At 46.4% G+C, this 27,885-nt stretch overlaps 11 protein-coding genes across 11 annotated transcripts; 6 read left to right on the top strand and 5 right to left on the bottom strand.

The window, feature by feature from the left end:
• Positions 1-679: 679 nt before the first annotated feature.
• Positions 680-2,110, top strand: N7478_004834 (WD40 repeat domain-containing protein; the record flags this gene model as incomplete). Its single annotated transcript, XM_056921048.1, has 5 exons — positions 680-797; positions 949-1,661; positions 1,753-1,842; positions 1,903-2,022; positions 2,090-2,110. 5 exons carry the CDS (start codon positions 680-682, stop codon positions 2,108-2,110), a joined length of 1,062 nt encoding a protein of 353 aa, XP_056779085.1.
• Positions 2,111-5,098: 2,988 nt separating this feature from the next.
• On the top strand, positions 5,099-6,056 carry N7478_004833 (phosducin family protein; the record flags this gene model as incomplete). Its single annotated transcript, XM_056921047.1, has 2 exons — positions 5,099-5,722; positions 5,811-6,056. 2 exons carry the CDS (start codon positions 5,099-5,101, stop codon positions 6,054-6,056), a joined length of 870 nt encoding a protein of 289 aa, XP_056779084.1.
• Positions 6,057-7,568: 1,512 nt separating this feature from the next.
• N7478_004832 (putative transcription initiation factor subunit (TAF30)) lies at positions 7,569-9,014 on the bottom strand (the record flags this gene model as incomplete). The annotated part of the gene is made up of 7 exons (XM_056921046.1): positions 7,569-7,657; positions 7,714-7,834; positions 7,888-8,028; positions 8,097-8,239; positions 8,348-8,499; positions 8,761-8,801; positions 9,006-9,014. The coding sequence occupies 7 exons, from the start codon at positions 9,012-9,014 to the stop codon at positions 7,569-7,571; spliced, it is 696 nt and encodes a 231-aa protein (XP_056779083.1).
• Positions 9,015-10,044: 1,030 nt separating this feature from the next.
• On the bottom strand, positions 10,045-11,133 carry N7478_004831 (Ran GTPase-binding protein YRB1; the record flags this gene model as incomplete). Its single annotated transcript, XM_056921045.1, has 4 exons — positions 10,045-10,118; positions 10,179-10,307; positions 10,372-10,636; positions 10,852-11,133. 4 exons carry the CDS (start codon positions 11,131-11,133, stop codon positions 10,045-10,047), a joined length of 750 nt encoding a protein of 249 aa, XP_056779082.1.
• Positions 11,134-11,674: 541 nt separating this feature from the next.
• Positions 11,675-14,248, bottom strand: N7478_004830 (uncharacterized protein; the record flags this gene model as incomplete). The annotated part of the gene is made up of 1 exon (XM_056921044.1): positions 11,675-14,248. One exon carries the CDS (start codon positions 14,246-14,248, stop codon positions 11,675-11,677), a length of 2,574 nt encoding a protein of 857 aa, XP_056779081.1.
• Positions 14,249-16,011: 1,763 nt separating this feature from the next.
• On the top strand, positions 16,012-16,710 carry N7478_004829 (uncharacterized protein; the record flags this gene model as incomplete). The annotated part of the gene is made up of 3 exons (XM_056921043.1): positions 16,012-16,515; positions 16,549-16,653; positions 16,699-16,710. 3 exons carry the CDS (start codon positions 16,012-16,014, stop codon positions 16,708-16,710), a joined length of 621 nt encoding a protein of 206 aa, XP_056779080.1.
• A 302-nt stretch (positions 16,711-17,012) lies between these two features.
• N7478_004828 (uncharacterized protein) lies at positions 17,013-19,127 on the bottom strand (the record flags this gene model as incomplete). Its single annotated transcript, XM_056921042.1, has 5 exons — positions 17,013-17,366; positions 17,496-17,664; positions 17,931-18,592; positions 18,651-18,785; positions 19,059-19,127. The coding sequence occupies 5 exons, from the start codon at positions 19,125-19,127 to the stop codon at positions 17,013-17,015; spliced, it is 1,389 nt and encodes a 462-aa protein (XP_056779079.1).
• A 335-nt stretch (positions 19,128-19,462) lies between these two features.
• N7478_004827 (uncharacterized protein) lies at positions 19,463-20,551 on the top strand (the record flags this gene model as incomplete). Its single annotated transcript, XM_056921041.1, has 3 exons — positions 19,463-19,524; positions 19,611-20,061; positions 20,114-20,551. 3 exons carry the CDS (start codon positions 19,463-19,465, stop codon positions 20,549-20,551), a joined length of 951 nt encoding a protein of 316 aa, XP_056779078.1.
• Positions 20,552-21,481: 930 nt separating this feature from the next.
• N7478_004826 (uncharacterized protein) lies at positions 21,482-22,179 on the bottom strand (the record flags this gene model as incomplete). Its single annotated transcript, XM_056921040.1, has 2 exons — positions 21,482-21,863; positions 21,926-22,179. 2 exons carry the CDS (start codon positions 22,177-22,179, stop codon positions 21,482-21,484), a joined length of 636 nt encoding a protein of 211 aa, XP_056779077.1.
• A 1,786-nt stretch (positions 22,180-23,965) lies between these two features.
• On the top strand, positions 23,966-24,907 carry N7478_004825 (uncharacterized protein; the record flags this gene model as incomplete). Its single annotated transcript, XM_056921039.1, has 2 exons — positions 23,966-24,032; positions 24,081-24,907. The coding sequence occupies 2 exons, from the start codon at positions 23,966-23,968 to the stop codon at positions 24,905-24,907; spliced, it is 894 nt and encodes a 297-aa protein (XP_056779076.1).
• Positions 24,908-26,160: 1,253 nt separating this feature from the next.
• Positions 26,161-27,542, top strand: N7478_004824 (uncharacterized protein; the record flags this gene model as incomplete). The annotated part of the gene is made up of 4 exons (XM_056921038.1): positions 26,161-26,301; positions 26,420-26,546; positions 26,607-27,176; positions 27,232-27,542. The coding sequence occupies 4 exons, from the start codon at positions 26,161-26,163 to the stop codon at positions 27,540-27,542; spliced, it is 1,149 nt and encodes a 382-aa protein (XP_056779075.1).
• Between the last annotated feature and the right edge of the window lie 343 nt (positions 27,543-27,885).

Raw genomic sequence — 27,885 nt, 5'->3', positions numbered from 1 at the left:
AGAGAGAGCGATTAGTTCTTCAGTTACCCGGGGAGGATAATCGGAAGCGCTTGAGTGGGCGCGCGTATTGACTGTGTACCTGGTGGGTAATATTGACCCGGGGAAACAGCAGGATGGTGGAAATGACGCAGTGTAATACTGTCCAGTGCAATACGAACAAGGTCATAGTTAACGACGGATTCATATTCACCCTATATGTTTCCCCCTCCCAGATATTAAAAGAATTAGATCTGACTAGGAAAAATCATGATCAATTCCAAATTCTCTGTAATCTTTGAATTGTTTTTTTGCCGAGCCAATGGAGGGAATGCCATGAGTGCAGCGCCGATGTCATCTAGTTTACCACTAGTGGGTACCTAAGTAATACTCGCCCCCTGTTCAGAACCTTCGACTCCCTCTTCCCTCTCTCTTTCTCTAAGCCCGCGCTTCCTCCACCCCCCTTGCGACTTATTCTTTAATTTGATTTTCTTGGATTATGTTCGCAGCTTGAAGACCTCACTCGGTCGCTTCCGTCTCCTTTCACTCCACTTTCAACTTTACCTTTACTCTCCTCAACCCCCCTCTCGGATCCCTTCTAAACCAACCTCCCACACCCTTTACCCCCCCCTGGGACACCGATTCCATAGCTTCCCCTCCCTTCCACAACAAAGTTATCCATAAGGGGTTATTATCCGGCAAAATGGCAGCCGATATGTCCGGCGAACAAATGCAAGCCAAAATTACCGCCGCCAGGCGTGAGGCTGAGGGGTTGAAGGACAAGATCAAGCGTCGGAAGGATGAGCTGGCGGACACCTCCCGTACGACTACCTATATCACGCACGGGGAACTCCCATTCCCACAACCCATTCTTCCCCCCACTCCACTCGGAACAGGATTCCATTTACAATCACGATTGAACATACCGCCGACATGTTAGATTTTGAAGAAGCCAATACTGACCTTCTGCAGTTCGCCAAGTCGCACAGAGCCAGACCGATGCACTCCCTCGAATTGGCATGAAGCCTCGCCGAACGCTGAAAGGTCACCTTGCGAAGATCTACGCGATGCACTGGTCTACCGATCGCCGTCACCTTGTTTCAGCTTCTCAAGACGGAAAGCTCATCATTTGGGATGCCTATACTACCAACAAAGTGCACGCCATTCCTTTGCGATCTTCATGGGTCATGACCTGTGCCTACGCACCCAGCGGAAACTACGTTGCTTGTGGTGGCTTGGATAACATCTGTTCTATTTACAACTTGTCATCGCGCGAGGGCCCGACCCGTGTTGCGCGTGAGCTGTCTGGTCACTCCGGCTACCTTTCTTGCTGTCGCTTCATTAATGATCGCCGCATCATCACCTCTTCCGGCGATATGACCTGTATGCTGTGGGATATTGAGTCTGGTTCCAAGGTTACCGAGTTCGCCGATCACCTCGGTGACGTGATGTCAATCAGCATCAACCCAACCAACCAGAACATCTTCGTTTCCGGTGCTTGCGATGCGTTCGCCAAGCTGTGGGATATCCGAACCGGCAGGGCCGTACAGACATTTGCTGGCCACGAGTCCGATATCAACGCCATTCAGTTCTTCCCCGATGGAAACGCCTTTGGTACCGGTTCAGACGACACTTCCTGCCGTTTGTTTGATATCCGTGCCGACCGCGAGCTTAACATTTACCAGGTATGCTTTTCTGTCTTTAGCTATCTTGGTTCCTGTGATTTCATCCCTTTTTGTGCTTGGAACTAACATATTCTCTTTCTTGTTTCTACAGAGCGACCAAGTTCTTTGTGGTATTACCTCTGTCGCATTCTCCGTGTCTGGCCGATTACTTTTCGCTGGTTACGACGATTTTGAGTGCAAGGTACGTTTACAATCGGTATTGATGGTCTCCGATTGAATATCAGCTTATAATAATTACTAGGTGTGGGATGTTCTCCGTGGCGACAAAGTGGGTTCGCTGAGCGGTCATGAGAACCGCGTGAGCTGCTTGGGTGTCAGCAACGACGGTATCAGTCTGTGCACTGGATCTTGGGATTCACTTGTAAGTTGCGCTTCTACGCCCCGCCGTATGAGCTCTGCTAATTTCGGGCCCTGCCGTCTTTCTATAGCTCAAGGTTTGGGCCTGGTAATTCTAAAAAAAAAAGAAAAACAAACGCAAGATACCCCGTGTCGATCATTTGCAATGCTCTTATTCGAATTTTTTCTTGGTTCGATGGGTTGATACTCCGCCATTGTACGATAATAATCAGTTACCGAGGGGCCTCGTGCATTATCTCGATAATACGGCGCAGATCGAACCGTCGCATACTATGCGGAAAGCGTTAGGTGGTGGAGGTGAACGCGACGCCGGGGAAGAAACGAAAGCGACGACACAATGTTTGGATACGATGAGAGCGCCCTGCCACTTGGAATGTCGATGGTCGTGTACATGTGCTCTTGATCATACTTGGGAGAAGATGTACTTAATGCTTCCACGACTATCCCTCTGTCAGTTCCCTGGTTCTCAGTATTCCCTACTGGATGATGCCCCTATTTTTCTCTTCTTTTTTTCGACTCCCTTATTCTCCCTTTTCTCTTTTCCCTTTACCTGATCGCTTGCTCTTTTTTAACTCCTTTTCCTTTTTTACTCTTTTCTATTACCCCTCTTCGTTCTGGACTGCCTCTCCTGCATCGGTCTCGGCATGTATTTTCTCTGTGGAAAGGAAAGGACCGGGTTTTGTTGGATATGGCCATGATCTCTTTTTTTCTTTATTACTTACTCGCCCGATTTATCACCCTTTGCGTTACCGCGTCATCTCAATTTCCTATTTCATCTCTCGTGTCTCCTCAAAGAAAGAGTGTGCTTGTACTTATCTTCTTTTTACGTCTTTGTGACTTCGAATCTCCTCTGGGATTCTGACTGGATCGCCATTATCCAGGTTTTGAGCCACTCCAAATTTCCATATGTGCTTTTCAAATTTTGCCTCTTTTTCTCTTTCCTTATCCTCTGGAGGAATTGCAGAGTTACGGTGTGTTCCATTTGCGCTGGCCTTGAATCCTCTTTTGATCTTGGGCGTATGTGATTGGCGTGGCGTGAGCGTCGGAAATAGGGCATTCATACAAAGTGTCTTCTGAGATCTAAATGTCCCTGGTAGAAGCTAGTAGAAGACGTAGGGATTGGAAACTGTAGATCTTTGACATGAAGACGCTTACAAAGAGTAGTTACATAGAGCAGGGTATAGAGTGCTCCGTAGGGCAGAGATTGAGGCAGTGATAAACCAGGTACGCTACTCAGCCCTACCATTGAATCCACCCCAGAAGCCCTTATCCAGTCAGCATACATATCGGATATATCCAAACGAACACCCTAACCCACTTGACGTGAGAGTGGCAAACCAGCATCTCGTGTTCAGGTGACTAAGAGGCAGGGAAGTAAATCCTGTAGGCTGTACGGAGTATCTACCGAACTACTGGGGAGAGAAACCCAATTGCCGCCATCTACCCACCAGTCTGGGGCCAATTATCAGAGAAGTATCAGATGTGTGTCAGGGAATAACTTTCCTTAGTCCTTGGCGTGGCTAACGCTCAAGTCACATCCTCTCTAGGATTCGGTGGACTTGACACCATTTACTCCGTAGAGTAATCTGAGCAGGATCGCTCCTGATCTAAATGGAGATCCTCCACAGTCCACAATCCACCTCAAATTCTATTTCTATTCGATGCTTCTAGGTTATTCTTTCTCGCCACTCCAGCCAAGAAGAGGGCACGCAACCCATTGGCCCCTTGTCAGAACCGGGGGCTCAGAAACACATGGATATGCATGGATGTCGGTGCTGGGGCTGGGGTCAAAGGATAGAGGATAGAGGTCAAAGGCCAACGAACAAAGCCTTGCGCCCTTTCGAAGGATCGGAAGCGTCTCCAGGAATCCTGTTCTATTTTTTGCTCTCTGTTCCAAGGCTGGGCGATGTATGGCGTCTCCTCAAACCTGTGGAGTTCTAATTTAGTCACAGCCGTCACAGCCGAATGCTCATCTTAATCCCGCCTAGTAGCCTGATTTGTTTGTTTATTTCTTTTTTCTTTGTTTGCAATTTTGGGTTTCTGATCTCCAGATCCTGTCTGATCTACCTTCCTCCTTCTTTAGTAGGTGGTTAGAGGTCCGAGACCATTCTCGAACTAGGTTAGTATAGGAGATTAGCTGCTCTTAGCGGCTATGGATACGAAGCTACCAGATGACTTTTCTCGCCTGGTCACTACTGGTGAGATAGGGATCAGCCCATGTCCTTTTTCTTTTTTTTGGGGGCTGGCCTAGTGGAAGATGGTGGATCGAGCCTAGGATCTGCGTCATCTGGAGACCGGACAACGTGGATACATGGGGGCTGATGTGGGTTTAAGTTTCAAGGCTCTGGGCACCTAGATTCTTGAGATGGACTCGGGGTGGAAGGAAGGTGATTAGCGAGGAAATGATGTGTTGTGAATGACTCGAGAGGGAGAGGAAGAGGATCTTGGGGATCACCTTGGTATTGTGGTGATAGTGACAAGAAAGAACAAGAATTAATTATCTGAAACATGGAACAAGCAAGATTGCGATATTAACCTTATACATCGTGTCCACGTGGAATCCGGAGTTTCTCTCCAGTCAAATGTGCAGTATACCTCCTACACATAGACAACTTAGACATCTACGACGTATACGAACATGGAATATGCTTGGGCATCATATTTTCCACTAGATCCAACTTTATCCTTGATTTTCATTTCCCCAAGGCTGGAAAACCATCGACCTCATAGGACCAATTTCCTTTTCCTTGTTTAAAAAAAGAGAGACAAAGAACCTTCTTCGTGTCTTCGGTGGGTCCGCACCAAACTTCTGAAACTGCGTTGAAAAGGGGCTTTCCTTTACCGTTTCACCCCGACGATCTCTTCCCACCTCAGCCCCAACTCCGTCGTTCGACTCTTCCTCTTTGTCCAAGCTTCACTCAGGGGCTTTGATGAAACTTCTGCCTCTTCCTGCGTCCACCTGCATCAACCAATCCAATCTCTCCATTCAAACCGCTCAAGCCCATCCACCTCACGCGCCCAAAGATTCCCGTCTTTTTTAAACCCCCGCCATCTCCCACACCCACAAAACTCTTTTCACGATGTCCGCCCAAGAAGAATTCAATCAACTCGTCAACAACAACAAGGAGAAGTTCTCCTCTCACCCAGAGGACCACGATCACGACGAAGACGAACCCCACTTCTCAGACGATAACGATCATTCCGACTCCCCTCCTCGCTCTCGTACCCTACGCCAGCGCCACACAGTCGACTCCTCCGACGAGGAAAACGATAACGACGATATGGTCTCGTCTACAACAAACTACCACGTCCCCAAGACGACCTTTGAGGCTAATACGGGCCCCAAGGGCGTCATTGCTGATGCCCAGGCATTCGAGCGTGCACGCAAGAAGTCCTTCCGTCGCACACTTCTTAGTGCGGCGGGTTTCGACCCCAATGGCCCCGCCTTTGGAGCCGCTAAGCCTGAGCAACCACCACCTGCTTCGGATGGTTCATCGGGCAGTGAGGATGACGAAGAGCAGCGCTTTATGCGTAAGTGGCGTGCGTCGCGGATGCAAGAATTGCAAAGTCGTAATGCACGCCGCCCCTCTCCCCGTGGACGACACTATGGCAATGTCGACAATGTCGATGCCGTCGGCTACCTCGATGCCATTGAGAAGGTTACTTCTGATGCTGTCGTTGTTGTCTGCATTTATGATCCTACTGTGAGTTTGACCCTTTGATATTATCATCCCCAAATATTTCATCTTTCTTTTGGTCTCGTGACACAATGCTAATTGATCGTCCTACTAGTCTGATGAGAGTGCTATTGTGGAAGAATGCTTGAATACCATCGCCCGCCGCCAGACCTCAACTCGCTTTGTTAAGCTGCACCACGAAATCGCAGAGATGGATCACATCCAAGCCCCCGCTCTGCTGGCTTACCGTGGTGGCGAAGTCTTCGCGACAATCATGGATATCCTACGCAATATCCCACGAGGTCGCCCATGCAGCGCGAACAGCCTGGAGGATTTGCTGAAACTGCACCGCGTGCTCTAATTCCACTCAAAATATTTGATATGATCGGGCTGGCTCTGATCTTTTGATTTACGCGCACCAGCAAGGCGTTCTGGCTTTCATGCTTCTTTCCATCTATCTTCACTTCACCTCAACTCAACCTGTCCATCTCCCTCTCCTTTCATCAACATCTCTCATCGACACAGTCTCATTTCATAAAATTGGGGAAACGGCGACTATCTATGGCGTTGGAATACGTCCGCATACAGCGGGCGTTTATTCCGGAAATCTTTTTCAACCTTACCTACTCATGTACTATGTTTTTCCTTTTGTCTTACCCGGTTTTGCACCTTGGCCCTTCTACTAGGCCTTATTCCATATCTATGGTGCATTTCTTGAGGATGGCCGTGTCACAGCTGGTCTGGCCGGTCTAACTTGCTACTCTGGTTTTGAGATATCCCATCTGCCGTTTTGTTTTTCATTTCTTTTCTCATACAATAATGCACCCGATCATTACCTGTCCAAATTTGTTCCAGTAGTAGAAAGTAGTCATTTCTAGTGGTAAAAAGCCTAACAACTGGTGACACAGTTCTAAGCCTAGATGTCCATGCCGATAAGGCTGAGTAAGAAGCCTGACAGCTTTGTATTTTGGATGGAAGAGCCTTAACTTAGGAAGGATCATATTTTCGGAAGCAAGAAACTTAGGTGGATAGAATCGATCAGTAACGGGGCCATCCCTAGTTACCTGTTCGCCAGCCTCAACCAGCCTCACTCCGATTGGCGTTGCACAACATCATCTCGTAAGATTCAACCTTTGATCAAGATATGGATGTATCTAGTCAGCTGTTTTATATCCAACCATGGCTAATAATGCCCCATTTTTTTTATGTAGAATCAATCAATGTCTTCCAAGTGCCTAGGCTCGATACACACTTATGACACGTCAACTTCAGGCCTGTACCTACTAGATGCCAAGCCCAACGGGCGTTAGAACCTATCACCTATCTCTCCTTGCTTCCAAGATTACAGACATGATACTTTGTACGGAGACCCCAGTTCTTTTCTAAGAAAATTACACAAATCTTGAAGCTTGGTTTCATAACTTTATTCATTGACAACTCAATATCGCCAACTAACATCGAATTCGAATACCAAGCACGACCGAGCAAAAAGCACGTAATCGGTATCAGGGTTCCGCCTAGTCCCTGTATCCTTTTATAAAACCAGTACCTCAAGAACATGAATGAGCCTCAGGCTGTATCAATAACCAGTACCCAGGGTATAACCTATTCGAAACGATATGATGGTCTACGAGGGGGAAAAAGAGTGTGCGAGAAAGGAGAACAGGAACGGGTCATGGAAAGAAAGCCCCAGCCAGGTTTGTATGAGCATCCGCTAACTCCCCGTTAAAGACATCAAAATGAGGGAAAAAACAAAAACCAGAGAGGGAAATGAAAATGGAGGATCAAAGTTCGAATAAAAGAGCCAAGCATTTGAGTATGAGATCAAAAGGGAATGTGGGAATATGGGCTTCGAGGATTTGGTTGTAGTCAATTACAAACTTCCACGCTCGGCCGTGAAGTCCCAGAGCATCTTGATGAGGGTGTCTGGAAGGGTATAAAGATCCACGTGGAATTCGCCCACTGGTAAAAGTGTTAGTACAATCATGTATATGAATATGGAGGGAAGGAGATCCTACACTCAACATCGTTCTTAGTGTAGGAGTCTGACGACTTGTTGTCGTGCACCATTTGCACGACTTGTAGCAGATCATCCTCGCCAAGCTTCTGCAGGCCATCGGCAAGTTTATCCATGTCGACCTAGGAGTAATTAGCTGAAGTTTATGTTCTGGGAAGGGGAAAAAGAAACGTACATTCTTCTCGGTGCGCTTCTTCTTCTTGACACTCTCTTCACCGGCTCCGCCGCGCTTGTTCTTCAATCCGTTCTCGTCGCCGGGAACAGGACCAGACTCGCGCAAGGCGTTCAAAAAAGCAGGCTTGGGGTTCTTGAAGGCCTATTTTGCACCAAAGTTGTTAACGGACAATGTAGGTTGTAAACGACCGACTGGCAAAAATGACTTACAATGACATGTTTAGATTCATATCGCTCCTCCCGAAAGTGCAAATCATGTGCAACCATATGCGATTTGTCCGCCACAAGCTCGATTGTCATATCGAATTCACCCCATCCTTCTTCGGAGATTCGAAACGGCGGGTTCTTGAATGCTATTCCGGTATTAGCCATAGGTTCGTTGAATACATGGGAGGGCATCGTGGGCAGCAAACTGCCAAACCGCCGGGTTTGAACAGATCAATGGATTGTTTATGACATACTCTGGGTGCTGCGGTCACCAAAACTGGGGTGGAGGTGGTAGACAACCTTGTCGAAAAGGTTGGCAGGGATTTGTTCCCCTTTGTCATTCACAAGGAAGATCTCGATCGACCATGATCGTTGCGGGAAACCTTCTACTTCTGAAGGCTTATCACTGTTATAGAAGACGAGTCAGCGCACGTGCTGCAAGTAGAGAAGATATCGAGGCGAGTTCATGAAAGCCACGGTCTTGTGGGGGCAGATCTGGACCGTCCGAGGGCAATAATCTTATTGAAGAGTGCATATGCTCGGCCATTCAAGATGAAGGGAGCTTTATGCAGCAATATATCCACCTCTTTGGTGATGATTATGATGGGTGGAGGGGTTCAATCGTGTTCTTGGGCTGGTGGGGAGGATTCGCATGCGGAGCACGTACATGATATGCTGCTCTGTTACGAGGCGGACGGTGCGCTTGACCTAGAGCAGAGAATGAGCATTAGTATAAAAGCTACCCGATTATATAGACGCTGTAATTCGCTGATTTTGAGAGCCCATTTAGGGTAAAGAGTATAGATGACTCTGTGTGCGAGGGGGAGGGGAAGCTTTGTCGTGCAGGTGGACTGCCATTGATCAAGCTTGACATCGCATGACGACGAAGGAACACAAGAATATGAAACTTACATCAGGCATGATGGGGTTATAGTCCTGGAAAATTCTAGATCGAATGGACGCGACGTGTTTGGGGCTTGAACGATCAAGAGCCCAGAGATGTAGAAGTTTGGAGATGCGTAGCGGTGGGTGCGAGCGGAGGAGAATGCGCTAGGTTTCGGATTCCAATATCACGCGCTAAGGTAATTTTGGTCGTTGCAGATGGAGCAGGAATATTCCTTCCAAGGCTCAGAGTATAATAGGGACAATATGTCGCGTTGATAAATAGCTGGCGGTGTCCAATCTTGTGTAATGCTGAAGGGGCAGAAAAAGAAGCGGGCAGGAATGAGGTTGAATGAAGGGAGACCGAAGCACTACCGCCTATTCACCGAGGCCATTGGGTATTCGCTATCATTTCCACAAACACCACTCTTTGATAGTTTTGATTGAATGATGGATGATGCTGAGTTTGAAAACAGTCAAATAGGGGTTTCCTATGTTCAGCTATTTATAATCATGGGACGGATTCATTCACACAAAAAGGTAGAATTACAAAGAGACTAGATCCATATATCCTGCGCTTTGTATCGATTTACCTATATTGATAGTTGAAACAGCCTTAATAGCAGAAGAGCTTCTTTTTTTGGAGTCTTTTTAGTTTACAAGTACAAAAAATGACCTATATATTCATGGGGCTCTGTGGGTGATGTGCAGGGTGTATATTCGATGGGAAAATGTCTATCTACTGTCGACTGTGGGACCAAAGACATCGGGGATTTGACCTCCATTTCATAAATCGCATTGCGATATCTGTGCGAACAGCATCTTCATCACTGCTGAATCGCCTGTCCAGTTGAGAGAAGGGGAAGGGGAAGGGGGTAATTGGGAATTGAATATGGGGTGTGTGAATAGGAGAAGACATGGCGTGGTGATAAGGGGACGATTGTTAGGAGTGAGCAAAAAGGTCATGGTCCACAAAGCAAGAAGCCGTCGGTGCGGAGCGCGCATCACGGTCGTGAATTCTCATACTCCTTTGTTGGAGTTCAGGAGCTGACAAAGGTAAAACAATAGTTTACTGCTCGCTGCTGAAGATCTTCTCGTTCTCCTGTTGGGCCTTCTCGAAGGCATCCTTGAAGAGGTTGGCATCTAGAAATTATCGTTAGTCAAAACATACTTAGTGATGTTGTCTCAAAGAAATAGACTCACTCTCGCTGTTGGCGAAACGGATGGCCAGGGTCTGTGCCTCGGGCTCACCCTCGCTGACATCGGCAGCGGCGTTCCACACCCAGCTACGGTCACTGCCGACGTTGGGGCTCAACTTCATATCGGGAACAACTGCGAAATCAAATTAATCATCCATAATCGAGCAAGAATAAAGACTTTGGGCGAGTTATCTTACTGTAGTGGTTGGCGCAGACCTTCAAGGTCTTGTCACGACGCATAACCAGGCGAGTCTTCTGGTTCTCCTTGTGCTTCAGCAGACGGACATCACCAGTACCACGCTCCTTCCACTCCTTGCTTTCGCGGTCGAACTTGAAGAGCTTGGCGCGCATCTTGAAGACCTGCTCCTCTAGCTCCTCGTTGGTCTTGGTCTCGACCTTCTCAGTCAGACGAATGACGGGCTCGAAGTGAACATCAGGGGACTCGGGGGCTTCCTCATCGTTCTATCAAAGATTCAATTAGTCAACTGAGATTTGCTAGGATATCACCACGGGGACAAAATAAGATATAAAGATGGTCATTTGGCCGCCACCACACAAGACGCGGGGCTAGGCGGGAGCCCCGCGCCCCATTGTTTTTCTTTGTTTTGTGGCCACCAAAAATTGATGCACAAGGTCCCCGGGTGCAATAAAACATCTGCAAGGAAAAGTCGACTCACCTCCTCGGTCTTCTGGGCCTTGGAAGAGCCGGAGGGCTCCTCGGCGCCCTCTTCAGCCTCATCCTCCTTCTTCTCCTTCTTGGGGCCACCACCGAACATGGAGAAAACGCTGTCAGAGGTCTTGACAGCAGCGTCCTTGGCGGTATCGGCAGCCTCCTTAGCAGTGTCGACGGCAGCCTCAGTGACGGTCTTCTCGCCCTCACCAGTGGCGGTGGTCTCGGGCTGCTGCTCCTCAGGAGCGGTGGTGGTGGGGTCGGGCTTGGTCTCCGCGACGTCAGACATGATGGATGTGGATGTCGTGATTTTCAGGATTTGATAGGAAGGATGGAGGAGTAGGTAGGCGACGATGGGCCACCTAATTAAGCGTAAATTTCAGGGGAAGATTTGTGTTTGTTGATTACAGAGAGTGACAATGAGGGGGGAAAAATTAATAGTTTGGGTGGGCGGGGGCAGAATCTTGCCACCGCCTTTTGGGCCTAGTCAACGATTTCTTTTACTGTAAAGAACGCGAGGGGGGTTGCGCCTAGTTGATATAGTGGAGATAGGCCCAACAGATCATTAGATGTGGGGGACAGTAGGATTAATTTGACAACTATGGTCACCCTGGGAACATAAAGAGAGAGGGGGAAAGGAAAGAAAAAGAAAAAGAGGCAAAAGGAGCAGAAAACACACAGCTAAAGCAAAGTACGCCACATTGAATCCACAAGTTGAACCCATTGCCCTTCCCCAGCCTAATCGCCGAAAACAAAACATCCTATCATAGCGAGGTCATGAATAAGCAAGCGCATGTGTAATAACGCGAGACGGTAAGAAATCGATTCATTCAGCGACCTGCACTGTCATCGGAACCCTCCTTTCCTGCGCGCCCATGCTCCAGGAAGCTGCGTGCGCGAGTATGGGCTTTACCCAGCGTAGCACGCTTCGCACTGCGTACTCGATCTCTCATGGATCCCATATCTACTTGGGGTGCTGACCTACCTAGACGTCCCCAAACATCACTGAGAAGCCCTTTAGCCTCCTGATTAACATGAACGGAGCGACTATGTAGAATTGAGAACGCACTTCGCCATTGCTGGACAGCATTCTGTGTGATTATTTCTGAGATCTGCTTAGATCGAGACAAGACGCTGTCACGGACGCGTAGACTCTCATGGCGGAGACGCTCAGCATCGCTGCGTACAAAATGGGATCTTTTGACCACGTCCCCCATGATGACTTGTAGATCTGTTGACAATCGACCGTACACTTCTGACAACCCAGTTTGGGCGACTTGCAAATCTTTCGTGAATTTCGAAGAAACCCTTTGAGCTGCTTGTCTCCAATTCGCAATCTTCAGCCATGGCGTCCCAAAGTCAAGGAGGATTGTTTGGTTGACTCGTGACTTAGATTGTGCAACAATAGTCATATTGACCAAGCCATACGCATCCTCTCGTTCTAAGCGTAAGGAGTAGACGCCCTCAAATATCTCAGATAGCTCATGTGGTAGGGCTTTGCCGTCTCGGTGAACATCAACCGTGAATTTTGGCTGCTTCCTCGAAAATCCGAGTTTGCGAGAGGGCCTGATAACCACATGGCAGTCCCCAATTACTTGAATTTCAAAATGATCGCCTGGTATGGGTGAACTTGAAGTCGCAATAATATGTGCGATAGACGATTCAGTGGCTGGCCAAATTGTAGCGGGATCATAAACACTTTCTACATCCCCCGGAGATCGTGTAGCGAGAGATTTGTGTGCTATGTACTCCAAAGGCTGATCATTTGATGGAATAACTGGTATCGGCGTTGCAGCGGAACCGCTAGCAAGCGCTGAGCTAGCGACCCATTGCACCATAAAGATGACAATGGCTTTCAGTGCTGCATATCCAAGAGAAAGGGCAATTGCAGAAATGAGTGTCAAAGTGGCAAGACGTAGTATTGCACCTAGTTGTGGAGCTCGAGAATTGCACAACGGTACAAGCCAGTTGAAGGGATATTTCTCGGTGTCAATAAATGAGTAGCGCTCAGCTTCTGTTAGATTTGAAACATTTGTGGAGACTTTGTGGGCCTTCTTTGGGTACAGATCCATAAGTGAAGCCAGGTTTTTATTGAGTTGACTAGGCGTTATGCTTTCGAATGTCTTCAGATCAATCGGGTAACGACGCAAAATTATTGGCTCACCGGTTTTTGTATGCCGGGTCTCTAGACAAATGTGAAGACTGCTTTCATTTAAGGGGACAGTTTCGGCATTTCTCTCCCAGAGAGGCTCGTCCGATATGACCATGGCCGGAATTCCATGTCGTTCTAGGAAAGTGTGGGCAATGGTTCTGGTTTGGACTGCCGTCGCATCATCTCGGCTAGATACGAATAAGACAGCGACATCTGGTAAAGTCCACTCCGATGAAGAAGATACAAGATATTCATCTCCATTCCAACGGGATAGACACGAGGGCCTATTTTTGAATGACAAATTCAGATTTCCAGGTTGGCTTCCATGGAGAGTCTCTGCAGCCCCCACGCATTCGTCGACCACAAGCTGAACATGAATGGGGAGAAGCTCTGCAAAGTTGGGTATCGCTCCAGCTCCGAACGAAGTTGGTACAACATGATATCGGGAGGATTCAGCAGAGCTGGTTTGTGATCCTGAGGACGAGCTCGACACGAGAATATCACCAAGCTTGTCTAGGATAATATTCCGGCAATCCGACTGCCCTATGTACAGGACACGGAAGGGCTTGTCTATCGCCAGACTCTGTTGTGTCATGGTCTGCTGGACGGTCACCATAAGAATGGATTCAGGCGAACAGTATGGCAGACGAGCTCTCATCTCCGAAGCTTCCGGCTCTTCAAAGACGTGGATAGTATGTTTGAGTTCTACCCGCTGCATCTCAGGCCATTTCTCGGGCTCCACAAACTCGATCGAATCCATCTGCGATCCGTGGGTGGGTCTGGCAGTCATGTTGCTATCGTCGATGGTCTTACTGGGGCTGAACAAGCCTGGAAAATGTTGAGAGCTCGTGTCGTAGGTCCTAGGTTGGCCGTCTTCGTATTCGTCGTCATAATCGTCTTCGGGGGTATCATCTTGGTCTGGATCACCGACGTCACTGCTGCTATAGCGTTCATCCAGACTGGCCACATCATCCGGGGTGGCTTGGTCTATCAAAGAGCCCATATCCGTCTGCTCCGAGCGACTGCCATCCTCGGAATGTAGGTCTGACAAGCTGAGCGTTGCCCAGCTGTCACCCAAAGACTTAGGCGAGGGTTCCAACAGTCTATCGGAGGACATGGTATTGGCAGGACGTGACCGGGATAACCACTCTTCCACAGAAGCACTTAGCGGCGGGAGGGTCGGGTATTGAAGGTGAGAGGTAGCGTGGGCGCTCGTTGGACGCCTGGGCGACGACTCTGGAGCGTCAGACATGTCTTCAGGTTCATAGAGGTACGGTGGATCTTCTGTTAGAGATATAAAGGAAGGAGAAACCACAGTTTAACGAGGAAGAAACAGAAAGCCAAGAGGAAAGGGAAGACGACATACAAGAACGATGGAGACGGGAGGCATGTGCCCCGAATAGTGGGTCCCGCGGGGGAGTAGTTGCCTGTTAGCTGCACCTGACTTCAGGATACGGCTTCAGGGGTGGGGGAAATAGTTGATAGATAAAGAGAAAAGATTTGGAAGAAGGTTGTGGATATTGAGAGACAGTTTTGGTTTGGAAAGAGACAATAAAAGGGGGGGAAGAGGAAAGAGGGGAAAGATGAGTTTCTTTGGTGTGTTGACCGTTGGATAGAGTTGATAAGCCTGACCTGGCGGGGTTAATCACATATTGAGGTGACGCAACATTTCGGCATTTACCTAACATTTGAACACTAAAAGGCGGTTGTCACGTCTTCTTACACTTCACTTAGCCCACGGCTTACATCTCTTGTCTTTATCCAAATTTAATTCCCTCTCTCTCAGATATTCCATGTCTCGACTACCATGAGACATCTCCACCATTACGTCGCTGATAAGGAACTAAGGCGGGAAACTCCACTTAGCGCCCCACAAGATCATCATTAGCATTGGTAAATCACGGCCCCTCTTCGTACGTAGTTTTAGCATTGTCAACAGATTTCCAATTTTTTTCGTTGCGATCAGATCCTCCAGGTGACCGGGGCAGCATGGCGAAAATCAAACTTTGATTGATACGAAGCAGAGCCGATTTCAAAATGAATAGGGCTTTTGAGGTCTATTGAGGACCCTGGCAGACTAAACAAATCCTGGTTGCAGCCCTAGAGGAAACGCCCTTGTTCATATACAAATGGAAGTAAAATTATTGTAAACTATTTGATATCCTTCAAAAAAGATGAAACCTCTGCACACACCCGTGGAAATCCTTACTTAATCCGGATTCTGTCCAGGTGGTGACAGTTGCAGTTGCAATCCTCGACAATTGTGCCATCATGCTTGTCCCTATTTAGGCAGAGACGCACCTAAACGATTACTCTGCATATTGAATTTTTATATGCACCAGCTATGTGGGAGTGAGCATTGATGTTACACACTCAGAGTCTACTGAACTAGTATGGAACGCATTGAGGGCGCTGCAGCCCTGGAGTGTCGCACCAAAGTTATGAACGGGACTATCGGACCAAGCTATAAGCAGAATAGAGGATCTATATAAGAACCAGAAAACTGCCTTCAATTGTAGTCTATTACTTCAGTCTCTTGAACTTTTGAACCTTCGCTGTGATTCAGCTGGATTTCAAGATGGCTAAGTTCTCTTACTTTCACTGCTCTCTATGCCCAAAGCGGTCGAAAGCCTCCCAACCTCTTATCAAGTGTTCTGCATTGACTATGGAACAAACAAAATTAAACCAGAAGGTTTCAATCTTTCCGATACTTTGAAGAGACGTTTAACTGGGGAAATATATCCCCTATTGAGCTACAGCCCTCGGTTATGGGTCCTTCATCAACCATGTCGAGATATTATCAAATACATACCACCAGAGATGCTGGGCTCACTCATGGATCTAGTAGAACCTACAGTTTTAGATGTGTGGTCTGATTCCCCTGTGAGTCTCAAAGGTGGGTTTGTCCATAGTGCTCCGTCAGCAACAAGCAAATTGAAAGTGTCCTCTACCATTGTCGCATATCAGCCACTCCCTCCCTCGCTATATCAAATACTTCCTCCGGAAATATGGAATATGATTCTGCAATACGATGCCGGTCGTCTTTTATTCGTTATGAAAGTTGCTGCGCAACTCGAGAAATCAGCCCTTCGTCCTGCCTTTATCCCCAGCTATCGGCTGATCACCAATACAGTCTTACTGACATCCAATATTCTTCAGATTCATCTCACAATTCTCGGTAGTCGTACATACATCAGTCGTCTTGAGGATCCCATTGTGGTAAAGACAAGACATATTCCCGGTACTCTGGAACCCATGCGGTTCTGGCAACCGTCAATGTTACCAGAGAAAGATATAGCAAATACCAAGAAGACGTTCAAAATCAGATACAAGGATTTCAAACTAAACGATGAAAAGTATCTCGCTATCAGAAGTGACGGAGTGGGCATTATTGATCTAGCTTTCCGACATTTCAATAAAATGCCAGATTGGATCTTAAATACAACCACAAGGCCCTTTGAAGCCAAAATAGCTGAGATTCGCCAGGCTGATATCTCGCGCCTGATAGTTATATCTGACGTAAGGATTTTCTCTCCTTTTTCCCTAGCAGAGAGCGACTCCTCGACCTATACCATTAATTTTGCTCGGCCACCAACAAAGCTGAAGGTTTCAATCCATCTTGGCTGTGTTTATAATAAAGAGCGTGTGAGAGTTCAGGTATGTGGTCTACTGTATTGTTAAAAGGAATACACTCAAATCTAGACTCTAGTTTGACGCCCAGGGATGCTGGGTGCCACACCTCCATTTTTCCCACTCGGAGTGATATCTTTCGCGTGAAACAGTGGTAGACAATGTTCTGGGAGCATGGATGGCAGAAACCTTTCCAAACTCTGCTCCTCATATTGGCGTGGTTGTATCAACAAAAGAGGACCTCAAGAATACACATCTCTTGATTGATGAATAGATAAATGGAGGTGGCGGACTAAGACTAATTGAAAGCCAAGGTTTTTGCCTAGTATCTCCGATACTAGATTGGTACCGCAGATTGACAATAGTTTAAACCATATGAGCTTGTTTTAAATCTTCCATCCTGACCCCCTCGATATTAACGACTGGTTCTGACTCTCCCCTTGGCTATTGCATTCTAGGGCAGAAACTTCTTCTTGGAAAACAATCCTCTCTTTAACATTGAACGATTCACTGCCTTGAAGCACCTTTTTGGCTTCGGCTATCGCATCATACCCATATATCCATGGTTGGACAACGGGGCATGTCCTATCTGTAGTTAGAAACGAACCACTTTGGACTGCCTCGGGTGAAACAAACCATCTGCTTGGGAAAGCACCAGTAATCTCTTTTCCAAGCTGTGATGAGAATATTTTGTCTCGTGCTTCTTGTTCAGGGCCGTCTTTCATATGAAAGTCGTTCCTCTATAGTTAATAAGCTCCAAAGTCAGTCCGTGTCCATATTTGAAAATTCATAGGGTATAAAGTCTAAGATCCGAAGAGTAAGGCACATACCTGCTTGAATGTTTCCCTGGCTATAGTCTCACTTCTTACTTTTCGTAGCTTCTCAAACATATGCAAAGCATTCGGAAGTTGTGCCTTATTTGTGACGGACTTTAAGATCGTCCCTAGGGCCGCTCCATCTTCCATGGAAGAATTAGCGCCCTGCGCAAGATATGGGAGCATGGGATGGCAGGAATCGCCGCTGTGGAATGTTACTTGACTAATCAAGACTCTGAATTTTTAAGAATCGTGCAGATAGACTTACATCAGGACAAAATTGTTAGCTTCGTTAATCCAAGTCGGTAGCTCCTCTCCTGTAGCACAACACAGTTAGCCTAATATGACAGCAGTGGGGCTTATTGTTTCCTTACTATGCATAAGTTTCCATTTGTCAACTTTGTCAACGTAGCCTAAAAGTTGAGTAAGACTTCAATTGAGTTAGCCATTAATTTCGGAATGCAACACGGTGGGTCAAGTTCTGCATACACAGGGTCCCAGCCTTCGAATAGTAGTCTCATTTCTTCGACATTCCCAGGTTGCTTCTTGATACCAGCCGGTAGATCATCCGGGACAAGCAGTACAAGATTGTACATTTTGCCTGCTTTTAAGGAGTATCCCACGGCGTGGCACCCAGGGCCGATCCAAAAATGGAGTTCTGGATGGCGAACCCAATCTTGTAAAGCTGGCTCTTTGATTTGATCCAACGATAGAACGATTCTATACGCCAAATCTCCTGTGGGCCTGGGCGGATCAGCAGCCTCCAGGAAGCATTCTCGAGTTCGTGACCATAAACCATCAGCTCCAACTATGAGGTCAGCGTGATATTCAAGCCCCGAAGAAGTAGTCAGCGATGGCACTGAGGAATCAACATTTTGCACGCGTTCGTCCAGATGAAATATAACCCCTAACTGCTTAGCCCGTTCATACAAAGCTTGCTGTAAGTCAACTCTATGTAAATCGAGGAAAGGCCCGCCGTATTTCCTTCGGGTATTCTTATCGAAGTCAGCCTCATGGGCTAGAACCTCTCCAGAATATCGATGCACCGTCAACTGAGATGGTTCAGCTGCCTGTTCCCACATCTTTTGAGGAAGACCCCAGGCTTTGAGAAGGCACGAGCCATTAGGTGTAACTTGTAACCCCGCACCGACCTAAGTAAGACAATGTTAATATAATGGTATTTGATCTGAATAGGCAGTCATATATTACTTCTGCAAGTTCTTTTACTGCTTCTAAAACGGTAACAGAATGACCGGATAATGCGCAGGATATTGCAGCAGAAAGACCAGCGAGACCTGCACCGACAACGATGATATGCAGCCCAATTTCTTCAACTTGAACCGCCTAGAGAGCACTGGGGTTAACTTCTTGGACAATAACCAAGACAAGAACACGTACCATTTTCCGCACCAGCTAAATACTCAAAATTCTAATGGTAGAAAAGACGCAACGACAGCGGAATCCTGGCGTATCATCTGAATGAACAAAATATTTACACGGGTAACACTCTGGGAGACCGAGCTTCTGGCCTTAATCACCTCTAGTACTTTGCCATAGATTTGAGCGGGGTAGACAATCAAACCATACCTATTGCTTATCGAAATATCCACCACTTACGGACTGCTCCCGCCAGGGGAGAATGGAGACTTGTCTCTCGAAGGGGCTCGGGGAGACCTGGCGTGACATTCACGATAGGCATCTAGTGGTGTCAAGCCCGTTATGGATAAGGACAGCCCCACCTACCACGTTGGGATCAAAACCAATAGGAACAGTCGGATGCAATTGAATTTACGAACCACAAGTATTTCTTACTGCCTTTGAGTGGGGTTAAAAATATTCTGCGATAATAATAAAGATGGTGCGTGGGCAATGTAAATGCGCCAATCCAGCCGCGACCGACTTAGTGTCTCACCCAGTGTGGCTATTTCGTTGCTCCTCTACAATTGAGCTGTTTTCTCTAGTTCATCACGAATTTTTTTTGTTTTCAACACTGCTACGACCGCACTTAGTCGATTAAAAAGATGGGGTTTCTTACTCCCTTTGTGCCCTACCATGTATCCGCTGGGTCGAAGACTATTCGGAAGTACGTGTAGTGTGATATACTCTCCTAACAAGAAAAGTTGGAAACTGCCCGGTTCGATTATTGAAGCTAATATCAACCAATTGCAGATTCGGTGGTCTCCTTACCGTTGAATGGGTAGAGCCGCCCCCAGGCCGAAGCTTTATGATGCGTCAAACTTACCGACTGGACGTGGAAGGACCAATCCCAGAAACGTTGCGAAAGCTCATCGATAGTCCCCAGCGGCCAGATGGCCCTGCCATGCATTTCCACCGATACCAGAACGAGTTCTTCCACGTCGAGCACGGTATCTGTGTTGCTGAGGTTGATGGTGTGACGCGTAACCTTACTCCAGAAGATGGGGAGGTCTCTCTCCAAGCGAACCATATCCATCGTTTCAGCATTCATCCCGATTCCGGCGAATTTATGACAGTGCTGCTGAGTGGTACAGATGCTGGGATCGACAACCAGCTTGACAGACTTTTTTTTGAGAATTGGTACGGATATTGGCATGACGCACTGCTCTACGAAGGTGGTCTTGATTTCATTCAAAAGTTACAAGTTAGGCTTCCCATAACCTTATCTATATAGGACAAACACTAATGGATCATAGATGCTTGATGCAGGTGGACACTATACTCCAGCGCCAGCATGGATGCCCTGTCGGCTTTTCCTGGGCTACTGGACCAGTGTGGTTATCGGTCGGTGGATCGGGGGGTTGTTAGGATACAAGCCATTCTTCAAAGAATACACGACTGATTGGGAATTTGCTGTCACAAAAATGCAAAGTTCATTTTGGACTCGGCGATTGATTGACAATTTTTGGAACACGAGGGAGCGTTGGGATAGAGAAGCAAATCTTTCTGCTGGACCTAAGCCGACTAATGCAGAGCTTCAATACCTAATTGAGGATATTACAGCAGCCACAAGAGCTGCTAAGGCTAATGGTGTGGATAAGGATTTAGCTAATGGTTCACATGCTGATGAGGAGCCTGTGACTGGTATTTCTTCTGGGCTAAAAACAGAAACTGGTCAAGTTCGGAAACGCTAGGTTATAATTTAAGAAGCTTTTATTGGAGTGGTATACCTAAAGGTTAAAATGTTTTATCTTCTCAAAGACCCATTGTATAAAATATTTCATCTGATTACATGTTTCTACAAATTTGGAGCCCTCATTCTTTCTCGGGCGTCGAACCACCAATTATCATACATTCAAGTTTTCAGCAATCCCTCCAGATCCTCCACGATGTAATCATCTACTGTCGTTCCTATAACCCAGATAATTACCTGTTACATACAAGATGAGGTGACATGGATCATGGTGTTGGTACTGACTTGAAACTATATAATTTGTAAACTCCAAATAGTAGAGACATGGATCTACGATATCGTATAAAGTTGGCAGAAACAGCCAGAAAAAAATTTGGAATATTGAAAGAACGAGCGTTGAACTTCTAAGTCTGGTACTTGAATACAGTAAACTCATTGGTGAAATGCGATTTACTCTATCCTCTAAAGCTCCCGGGGTCATGCAGTACCTTAATTTTGAGCTACTGCTAAGGGTAGGTTTGTGCTTGAGGCCAATAATGTGATAGGGTACCTACGTCTCTACTGATATGGAGAGAAGTCCAAGCTTATGAAAGTATTTTAATAAAATAATGAGCCTCTAATTCTACCAGATTTCGATATTTTTGGGCACTCTAATTTTAGTTTTGATGAGCTTATCATTTTTACCGCCAAATGTAACCCTTTTAGCCATGTGTTGGATATTTGGCTTAAACAGTAGAGGCTGATCAAATTGATAACCGGATCTCGGTAATGGATTCCTAATCTACGCGTCATTGCCGCAGTTAAACTAGCTCTCCCTTGATCAGTATGTATATTTTATCCGCCCACGCAACATAAGTATTGGAACGCATAGCCTCAAGTATCAATAAATGACACTGAACAATTGAAATAATTTCACTGTGAGCTTGAGAAATCAGATCCTATAGCTGATCAGGCTTTGCTCATCGCTTTCATGGCCCGAAGCAACTCTAGGCCGCACCGGTGTACCCATCTCAATATCAGACTGGGGCCTCGTCGACCCGGCATGAAAGCTTTCATCCTTCCTAGCGCTGTAGGAGCTCTTTAGTGAAAGGTCATTTGGACCTTTAGCACGGTATGGAGTGCTGGTTGCTTTTTGGTTACGTTCCAGTATGAATTTTATGAGGGGGCGGTAGCAAGGAAGACAAGCAGCAATCAGATACACCCCAGGTTCAACAATGCTCCATATCAGAAACGTCACGGATATCCAAGTGGCATCCGCAAGGGGGTCATGCTTAAAAAAGGTTACAGTGCGCGCGATTGATGTTGCTAGGCCACTAAAAATGGATCAGCAACTTGTTCTTGGAGGGTTCATATTGCTTGAGGCTTGGAGTCTTACATGCTACCAGTGAGAAATGTCGCACCGAGACCCATCTTCACCTGTCTAGAAACTTGAAGGCGCCAGACGACAGGCATTGGAAGTATGAGCATGAAGACATCGATGATGATGTTAGGTAATGTGCCATAGCGGTAGAACTTCCAGATATTAATGCAGTGGCCATCATGACTCTCAGCCCATAAATAGTGAATGGGCCAGCATATGAAAGCACCTGCAAATATATCCGCAATGGCAAAGGTCACAACCAGGACCATGAGACTATAACATGCGATACGATATTTCCGATGCCTTTCGAAGATCCGCAAATAGAGGGTCAGGAGCATGATACGCGGAAAGCAACATGCGCCGGCCCAAATTATTGGACTAGCATATGTGCATCTACCCCAGGGGGTAATAGCCTGGGGGTCAGTCAATACGACTGCATCCCTATGGTAGCCTACATGGCCGTAGTTGATATCCACTGCCCAGGTGAATATGATGGTTAGACTGCGGCGATTGAATATAAACGGAGAGTCAAACTATACATACCAAATGAGAGAATTATCTGACCAAGACAGCATATATACGCAGGAATGGCCAGAATATCATCTATGCCAAAGCGTGTCCCCCTCATTTGCACAGATATAAAGCGCAGCACGATCGCGATGGTCTGGAGAACCAAAAAAGCGATTGCAACATCACGAAGACGGTCGCCACAATATTCTCGCATTCGCTCCGGCGATATCGAGTCCATGGTGCTGAGTACGAAAAGAAGCTAGAACCAAAAATCTCGAAGTAGGAGTCACAGTTTGAAGAAAAGACGGAGGGACTGTGTTAATGAAAAGCCCTGCGTGCAGACCGATGACAACAGTCATTGTGGGGGCTCAATCAATCTGCTAATTGCGTTCGACCGAGTTCTTTACTTCTAGGTATGGGCTTTCCTAGCAGGCACACAGCATTAAGCCTAATTAAGTAGTGGTAGGGAACCCCTAAGAGGTACATATCTAGTGGATTTCCCGACGAGGGACTGTGCACGAGTATGTGCGTGACTTCCTCTATTTCTTAGCCTCATTTTCCTTAGCTTCAGCGAAGTACTTTTGTTAGAGAAAAGTTATCAATGTTGTAGTTGCTACTCTAAATCCTTGCAACCTTCATTCACAACCAACAATGTAACCTCATAAAGCCGTGCGCGTACAGGGTATATTTCAAAAAGATTTGACGTGTTGTACCAGGGTATACATATCCCCCCCCCGCCCCCAATTTCAGCGCAATCCATCTCTTCGATTCAGGATTTTATCCTTGTCGCATCACTGCAGGACACATATTCTCGGTCCTTTTGCCGTTTTAAGAGAAAATCAAAAGGGAGGGAGAATGTGCGCAAGCTCCTACCTTTTGAGTCTCGGTAAGGCAGTGCTCTTTTAGTAAATTGTCGGATAAAACGTGTTACAAAACATTATGGTGATGAAGTATGTATCATATTTAACATATTCCAATTTGACCTCATTTTTTCGGTTTTTCCTCGATTTAAACGACCTGTAACTTCCTCCATATAGGCATACGTGGCCTTGGGGAATCTTCCCCCATGAACATTACATAAATGAGGGGTTGAAGCACCAACCAAACAGCTACTAGAGACTGACAGGGGTGAAATTGGGGGCCACTTACAAAAGCCGGGACATATGATGACATTGGAATTGGCAGGCCTAATTCGCAATCAAGAGTCTCAGCAAGGCTGGAATCGCTAACATCCGACCACGCTAACAGCCCCTTGGCCCCAGTGGGGAGCTGTTCTGCACGATTGCGTAGGGTATACAGGAAGCACACACTCTATACTAGTAATTTCTCCGAGGGGAAGTGACCTCATTGGACCAGCCACCTAGTAGGGTACAGGAGGGTTGGGTTGCCATGTGAACTACTCCCGCTCACGAAGCCTTAGAAGTGCGACTATAAGCCACAATAGATATATTATAAGTTCCGATCGATCCCATTCAATCTTCCAGTTCTCAAAATCCTGAACCAATCCAACCCCTCCTCGAAGTATTCATTCTTTACAAGCCCAATATGGAAGATCTGCTTATTTCGGATGAGAACTTGACTGGTATCCAAGAGAAAGTCATCTTGATCACCGGTATGTTGTCCATTAAGCAATTAAAGCACACTTAATTAACATGGACAGGTGGGGCCTCTGGAATTGGAAGAGCCACTGCGCAACTCTGTCTTGACCTGGGCGCATACGTCGTAATTGGTGATTTGAATTCTCCACAGACTCCATTTGAAAACGCCAACAACCTCAAGTTCGTGCAAACCAATGTAGTGCAATGGGAAAGTCTCCGAAATCTATTCATCGAAGCAGAAAAGTGGCTCGGTCGCATAGACCATGTATTCGCCGGTGCGGGACTTAGTATGACTCCTGATTTCATGGAGGTGAAGCTCGATGAAAATGGCCTCTTGCTACCACCGAATACCCAAACAGTCGATGTGAACTTTACCGGCTCACTCAATACTGCACACCTTGCGATCGCCTATATGACTCAGCTTGCTACGAATAAAACAACCGGCACAGGGAGCATTGTGCTTATTGCTTCTGTGGCTGCGTTCCAGAACTTCCCAGCCACAGACTATGCGGTGTCCAAGCACGGTGTGGTGGGTATGGTTCGCGGTCTCTCCGGTAAGATGAAGGGGCAAGTCCGTGTCAACTGTGTTGCACCTTCGTGGACAGATACGGAATTCCTTTCTGCTTTCGTAGCTTTGCTCAGAAAAGTTGGTGCTCCTCTCCAAACTCCGGAGGTGGTTGCTCGGAGCGTTGCTTTGTTATTCGCGGACCAAGAGCGTACTGGGGATATTATATACAGCTGGGGAGGGAATTATAGAGAGATCAATAATCAGAAGGGGGGACTCTTGGACCACGCTTTGAAGCTTATGTCTCTTCCAGAGAGAGCAGAGGGTTTTGTGGAGAAGCTTATGGAGTTTCAGCGAAAACATCTTGAACAGCAATCATCGTGATTCAAGTCTCACTTTTTACTTGGGGGAGAATGTATCATTCATTATTATTATATCCTTACTTGTATATAGTCCGATTGACAAGTTCAAAAACTTGCAGAACAATTGAAAGAATGAGTTTCCCGAAAGCTACCCACTTATTCTCAGATATCTTCCAAGGTCCTCAGCGAAATTTGGCTATCTGCCAAGTATAGAATTAATTTCCAAATTCAGTCTACCTCCTACTTCATTTCGTCTCTGCTTTCTTCCTTTCATCAAGCCCTTCCTATCGACAAGTAACAGCAACTCGCATATTTCCCATCAAAGTCTCAGCACAAGGCGAATGCACGTGGTCATCCTCATCATAAAAATGCCTTCGTCGCATCCTTCCAAATGCATCCCTGCACCAGCTGTGATCCATTGGGATAATCAGACATGAAATCAGTAACGTCGTGATACAGCAACAAGACAGCGACCAGTAGATGAGATAATCTTGCCATTCCATTTGGGCAATGCCCTCGGCGATAGTGAACTGTCGCGTTTTCGCGTTAGCTGCGCCGCTCGCTTATAAGTTATGCGCCGCTCGCTTACCGATTACGTTAGATTACGTTACTATTAGGCACCTGGAAAAAAGAGACAAATAAAGAGACGTTTTTCGAGGAACTGGAATTTCGAAGGAAGAAAAGGCTAAACGAATCAAATCAAGCTCTCTATAAAAATATGAGTGGAGGTCTCGTAAGGGATGATAAGAATATTCTTACTTGACCACCAGACTAAAGGAATCAAAGTGGTCCCTCGGATTGGATCGAAAGGGTTCACGCGGCCCGCAACCCGCACGTCTCCACTCGCCGATCTATTTCCCCTTATGGATCATCTCCTTTGGGAATGTCTCCTTCGGGCATATCTGCTTCAAGCTTTTGATTTTTCTTCCGTCGTATCTGTGGTGCCAAAAGATTGATGTGCACTGGGATAAGGTATTTCCTACGATCATACCGGGTCCCGTGAAGACCCAGTGAAACGCTCCGAATTCGGCATTCGTCATTTGACAGGTACTTTTGTATTAGATCTCTTCTAATGGATCGACATTCCTATTGGCCACGTAAAAGCTCCAAGGGTCAGATCCACCTACTTGCAGTGAATAGTTACCGGTACGTTAATTGCAATGGCATTGCAAAGTATATCATAATGTACTATTAAGAGAGAGGAATTCTTGCGTTTCTCTCAATCGATTTCTTTTTGTTTGAAAATCTATACACAAACTAAAGTGACTGTTCGCCATGGAAAGCTTAATTGCAAAGATACAGCAGGAGGCTGCTTCAGCCAGTTATGTAGCACGTAAAAAGCTGCTAGACACCTTGCGAGACTTGCAATACAGCATCGAGACTCCTGAGGATGCTATGCAGAGAGTTATTCACATGGTATGCTTCCCAATGCTAAGGAAACATTGATTTGGCTTGCTTCAATTGATCTGGAAGATATTCGCCTCTGTCTCACATGACATTAATTTTTATCCTGAATACTAAATCTATGCGCTAGAACCTTCACTTTGCTTCGATCAAGACAGCTCTTGACTTGAACCTCTTCAATGATATTCTTGACAACTCAGAGCCCTCAACTATCGAGAACTTGGCAGCCAAGCACGATGCAGACCCTCAACTTCTCGGTAAGTACGAAATTTAGTCAATCAAAATTTACTGCATCAGGAATTCTAAATCTGAAATAGGTCGCATTTTAAGATACCTGGCGTCGCTTGGAGTAATTAAAGAGACTGACAGAGACACCTTTGTTGCAACACCCTATACATCCAACCTCGGAAAACCCGAGATCCAAGCTGGCTTGTATGTCTATTTTGATATGTGTAACCCAACATATCAAGAAATGCCTCGTTATCTTGCGGAAACTGGTTACAAGAATCCCACAAGTTTCACAGACGGTATTTTCCAAAGGGCTCACAAAACCGACCTGCACACGTTTGCCTGGGTGCATGGTGATCCCGTGAGAAGTGCTCACTTCAATCACTTTATGAAAGCCCAACGCGGATCCCAAGTCAAATGTTTCGAGCTTTACCCCTTTGACAAGGAGAGTGAGGGCTGGCCATCGGAGAAGCCCCTGTTTGTGGATGTTGGTGGTGGCGCCGGATATCAAACTGCCTCGTTCAAGGAGAAATTCCCTAATCTGCCCGGTCGTGTGGTCCTGCAAGATCTGCCAGAGCCAGTCGAGGACGCCAAATTAGTAGTTCCAAGCGACGTCGAGCGAATGGTGCATAATTTCTTCGAACCACAGCCCATTAAAGGTAAGAAAATGAGCTTTAATACTTCATTTGTTCCTTGAGGCTAATATAAATACAGGTGCCAAGTACTACTATTTGCGAATGATCTTGCACGACCATACAGATGAGAATAGCAAAAAGATTTTGGCCAATCTGGTCCCAGCTCTGGAGAAAGACTCTCTTATCTTGCTTGATGAAATGGTTTTGCCCACTAAGCACGTGGATGAGCCATCTACACAAGCGGATTTGACTATGATGGCGTTCCATAGCTCGATGGAGCGGTCCGAGGATCAATGGGCGACGCTTGTGGGAGCGGTAGGATTGAAGGTCAAGAAGGTTGTGATGTACGCGCCGGGCTTTAATCTGAGTGTTGTTGCATGTGGGCTGTAAGGGATGATATTTGCATTAAGAAGTTTATTGGGAAACTTAGAAGAATGAATATAGTATCAGAACTGCCGAGTCATCAATATAAGAATTGGGACCTCCTACCCTCTATAATCTCCAGTGCTGCTTTTTCTAAATTAAATTTGGGATTGAACACCAAAATGCAAAGGAAAAATAACAAATTAAAGAGAAAATAAACAAAAGGCACTGCAGCAGTGAGCGTCCTAAGAATTACTCGCCACTCTATTCTCCCCAATCATCCGGTTTAACTATCTAAGAACGCCGTTGCCATCGCATCATGATGGTGATCATCCTTTTCTTTCCTTTGTTGTTATCCTATATAAGCAGC

The sequence above is a fragment of the Penicillium angulare genome (genome assembly GCF_028827245.1).
Source record: "Penicillium angulare strain IBT 27051 chromosome Unknown utg000004l_segment0_segment0, whole genome shotgun sequence".
NCBI lineage: Eukaryota > Fungi > Ascomycota > Eurotiomycetes > Eurotiales > Aspergillaceae > Penicillium > Penicillium angulare.
Note: the sequence above shows the minus strand (reverse complement) of the source record. Positions and strands in the feature narration are given on the sequence as shown.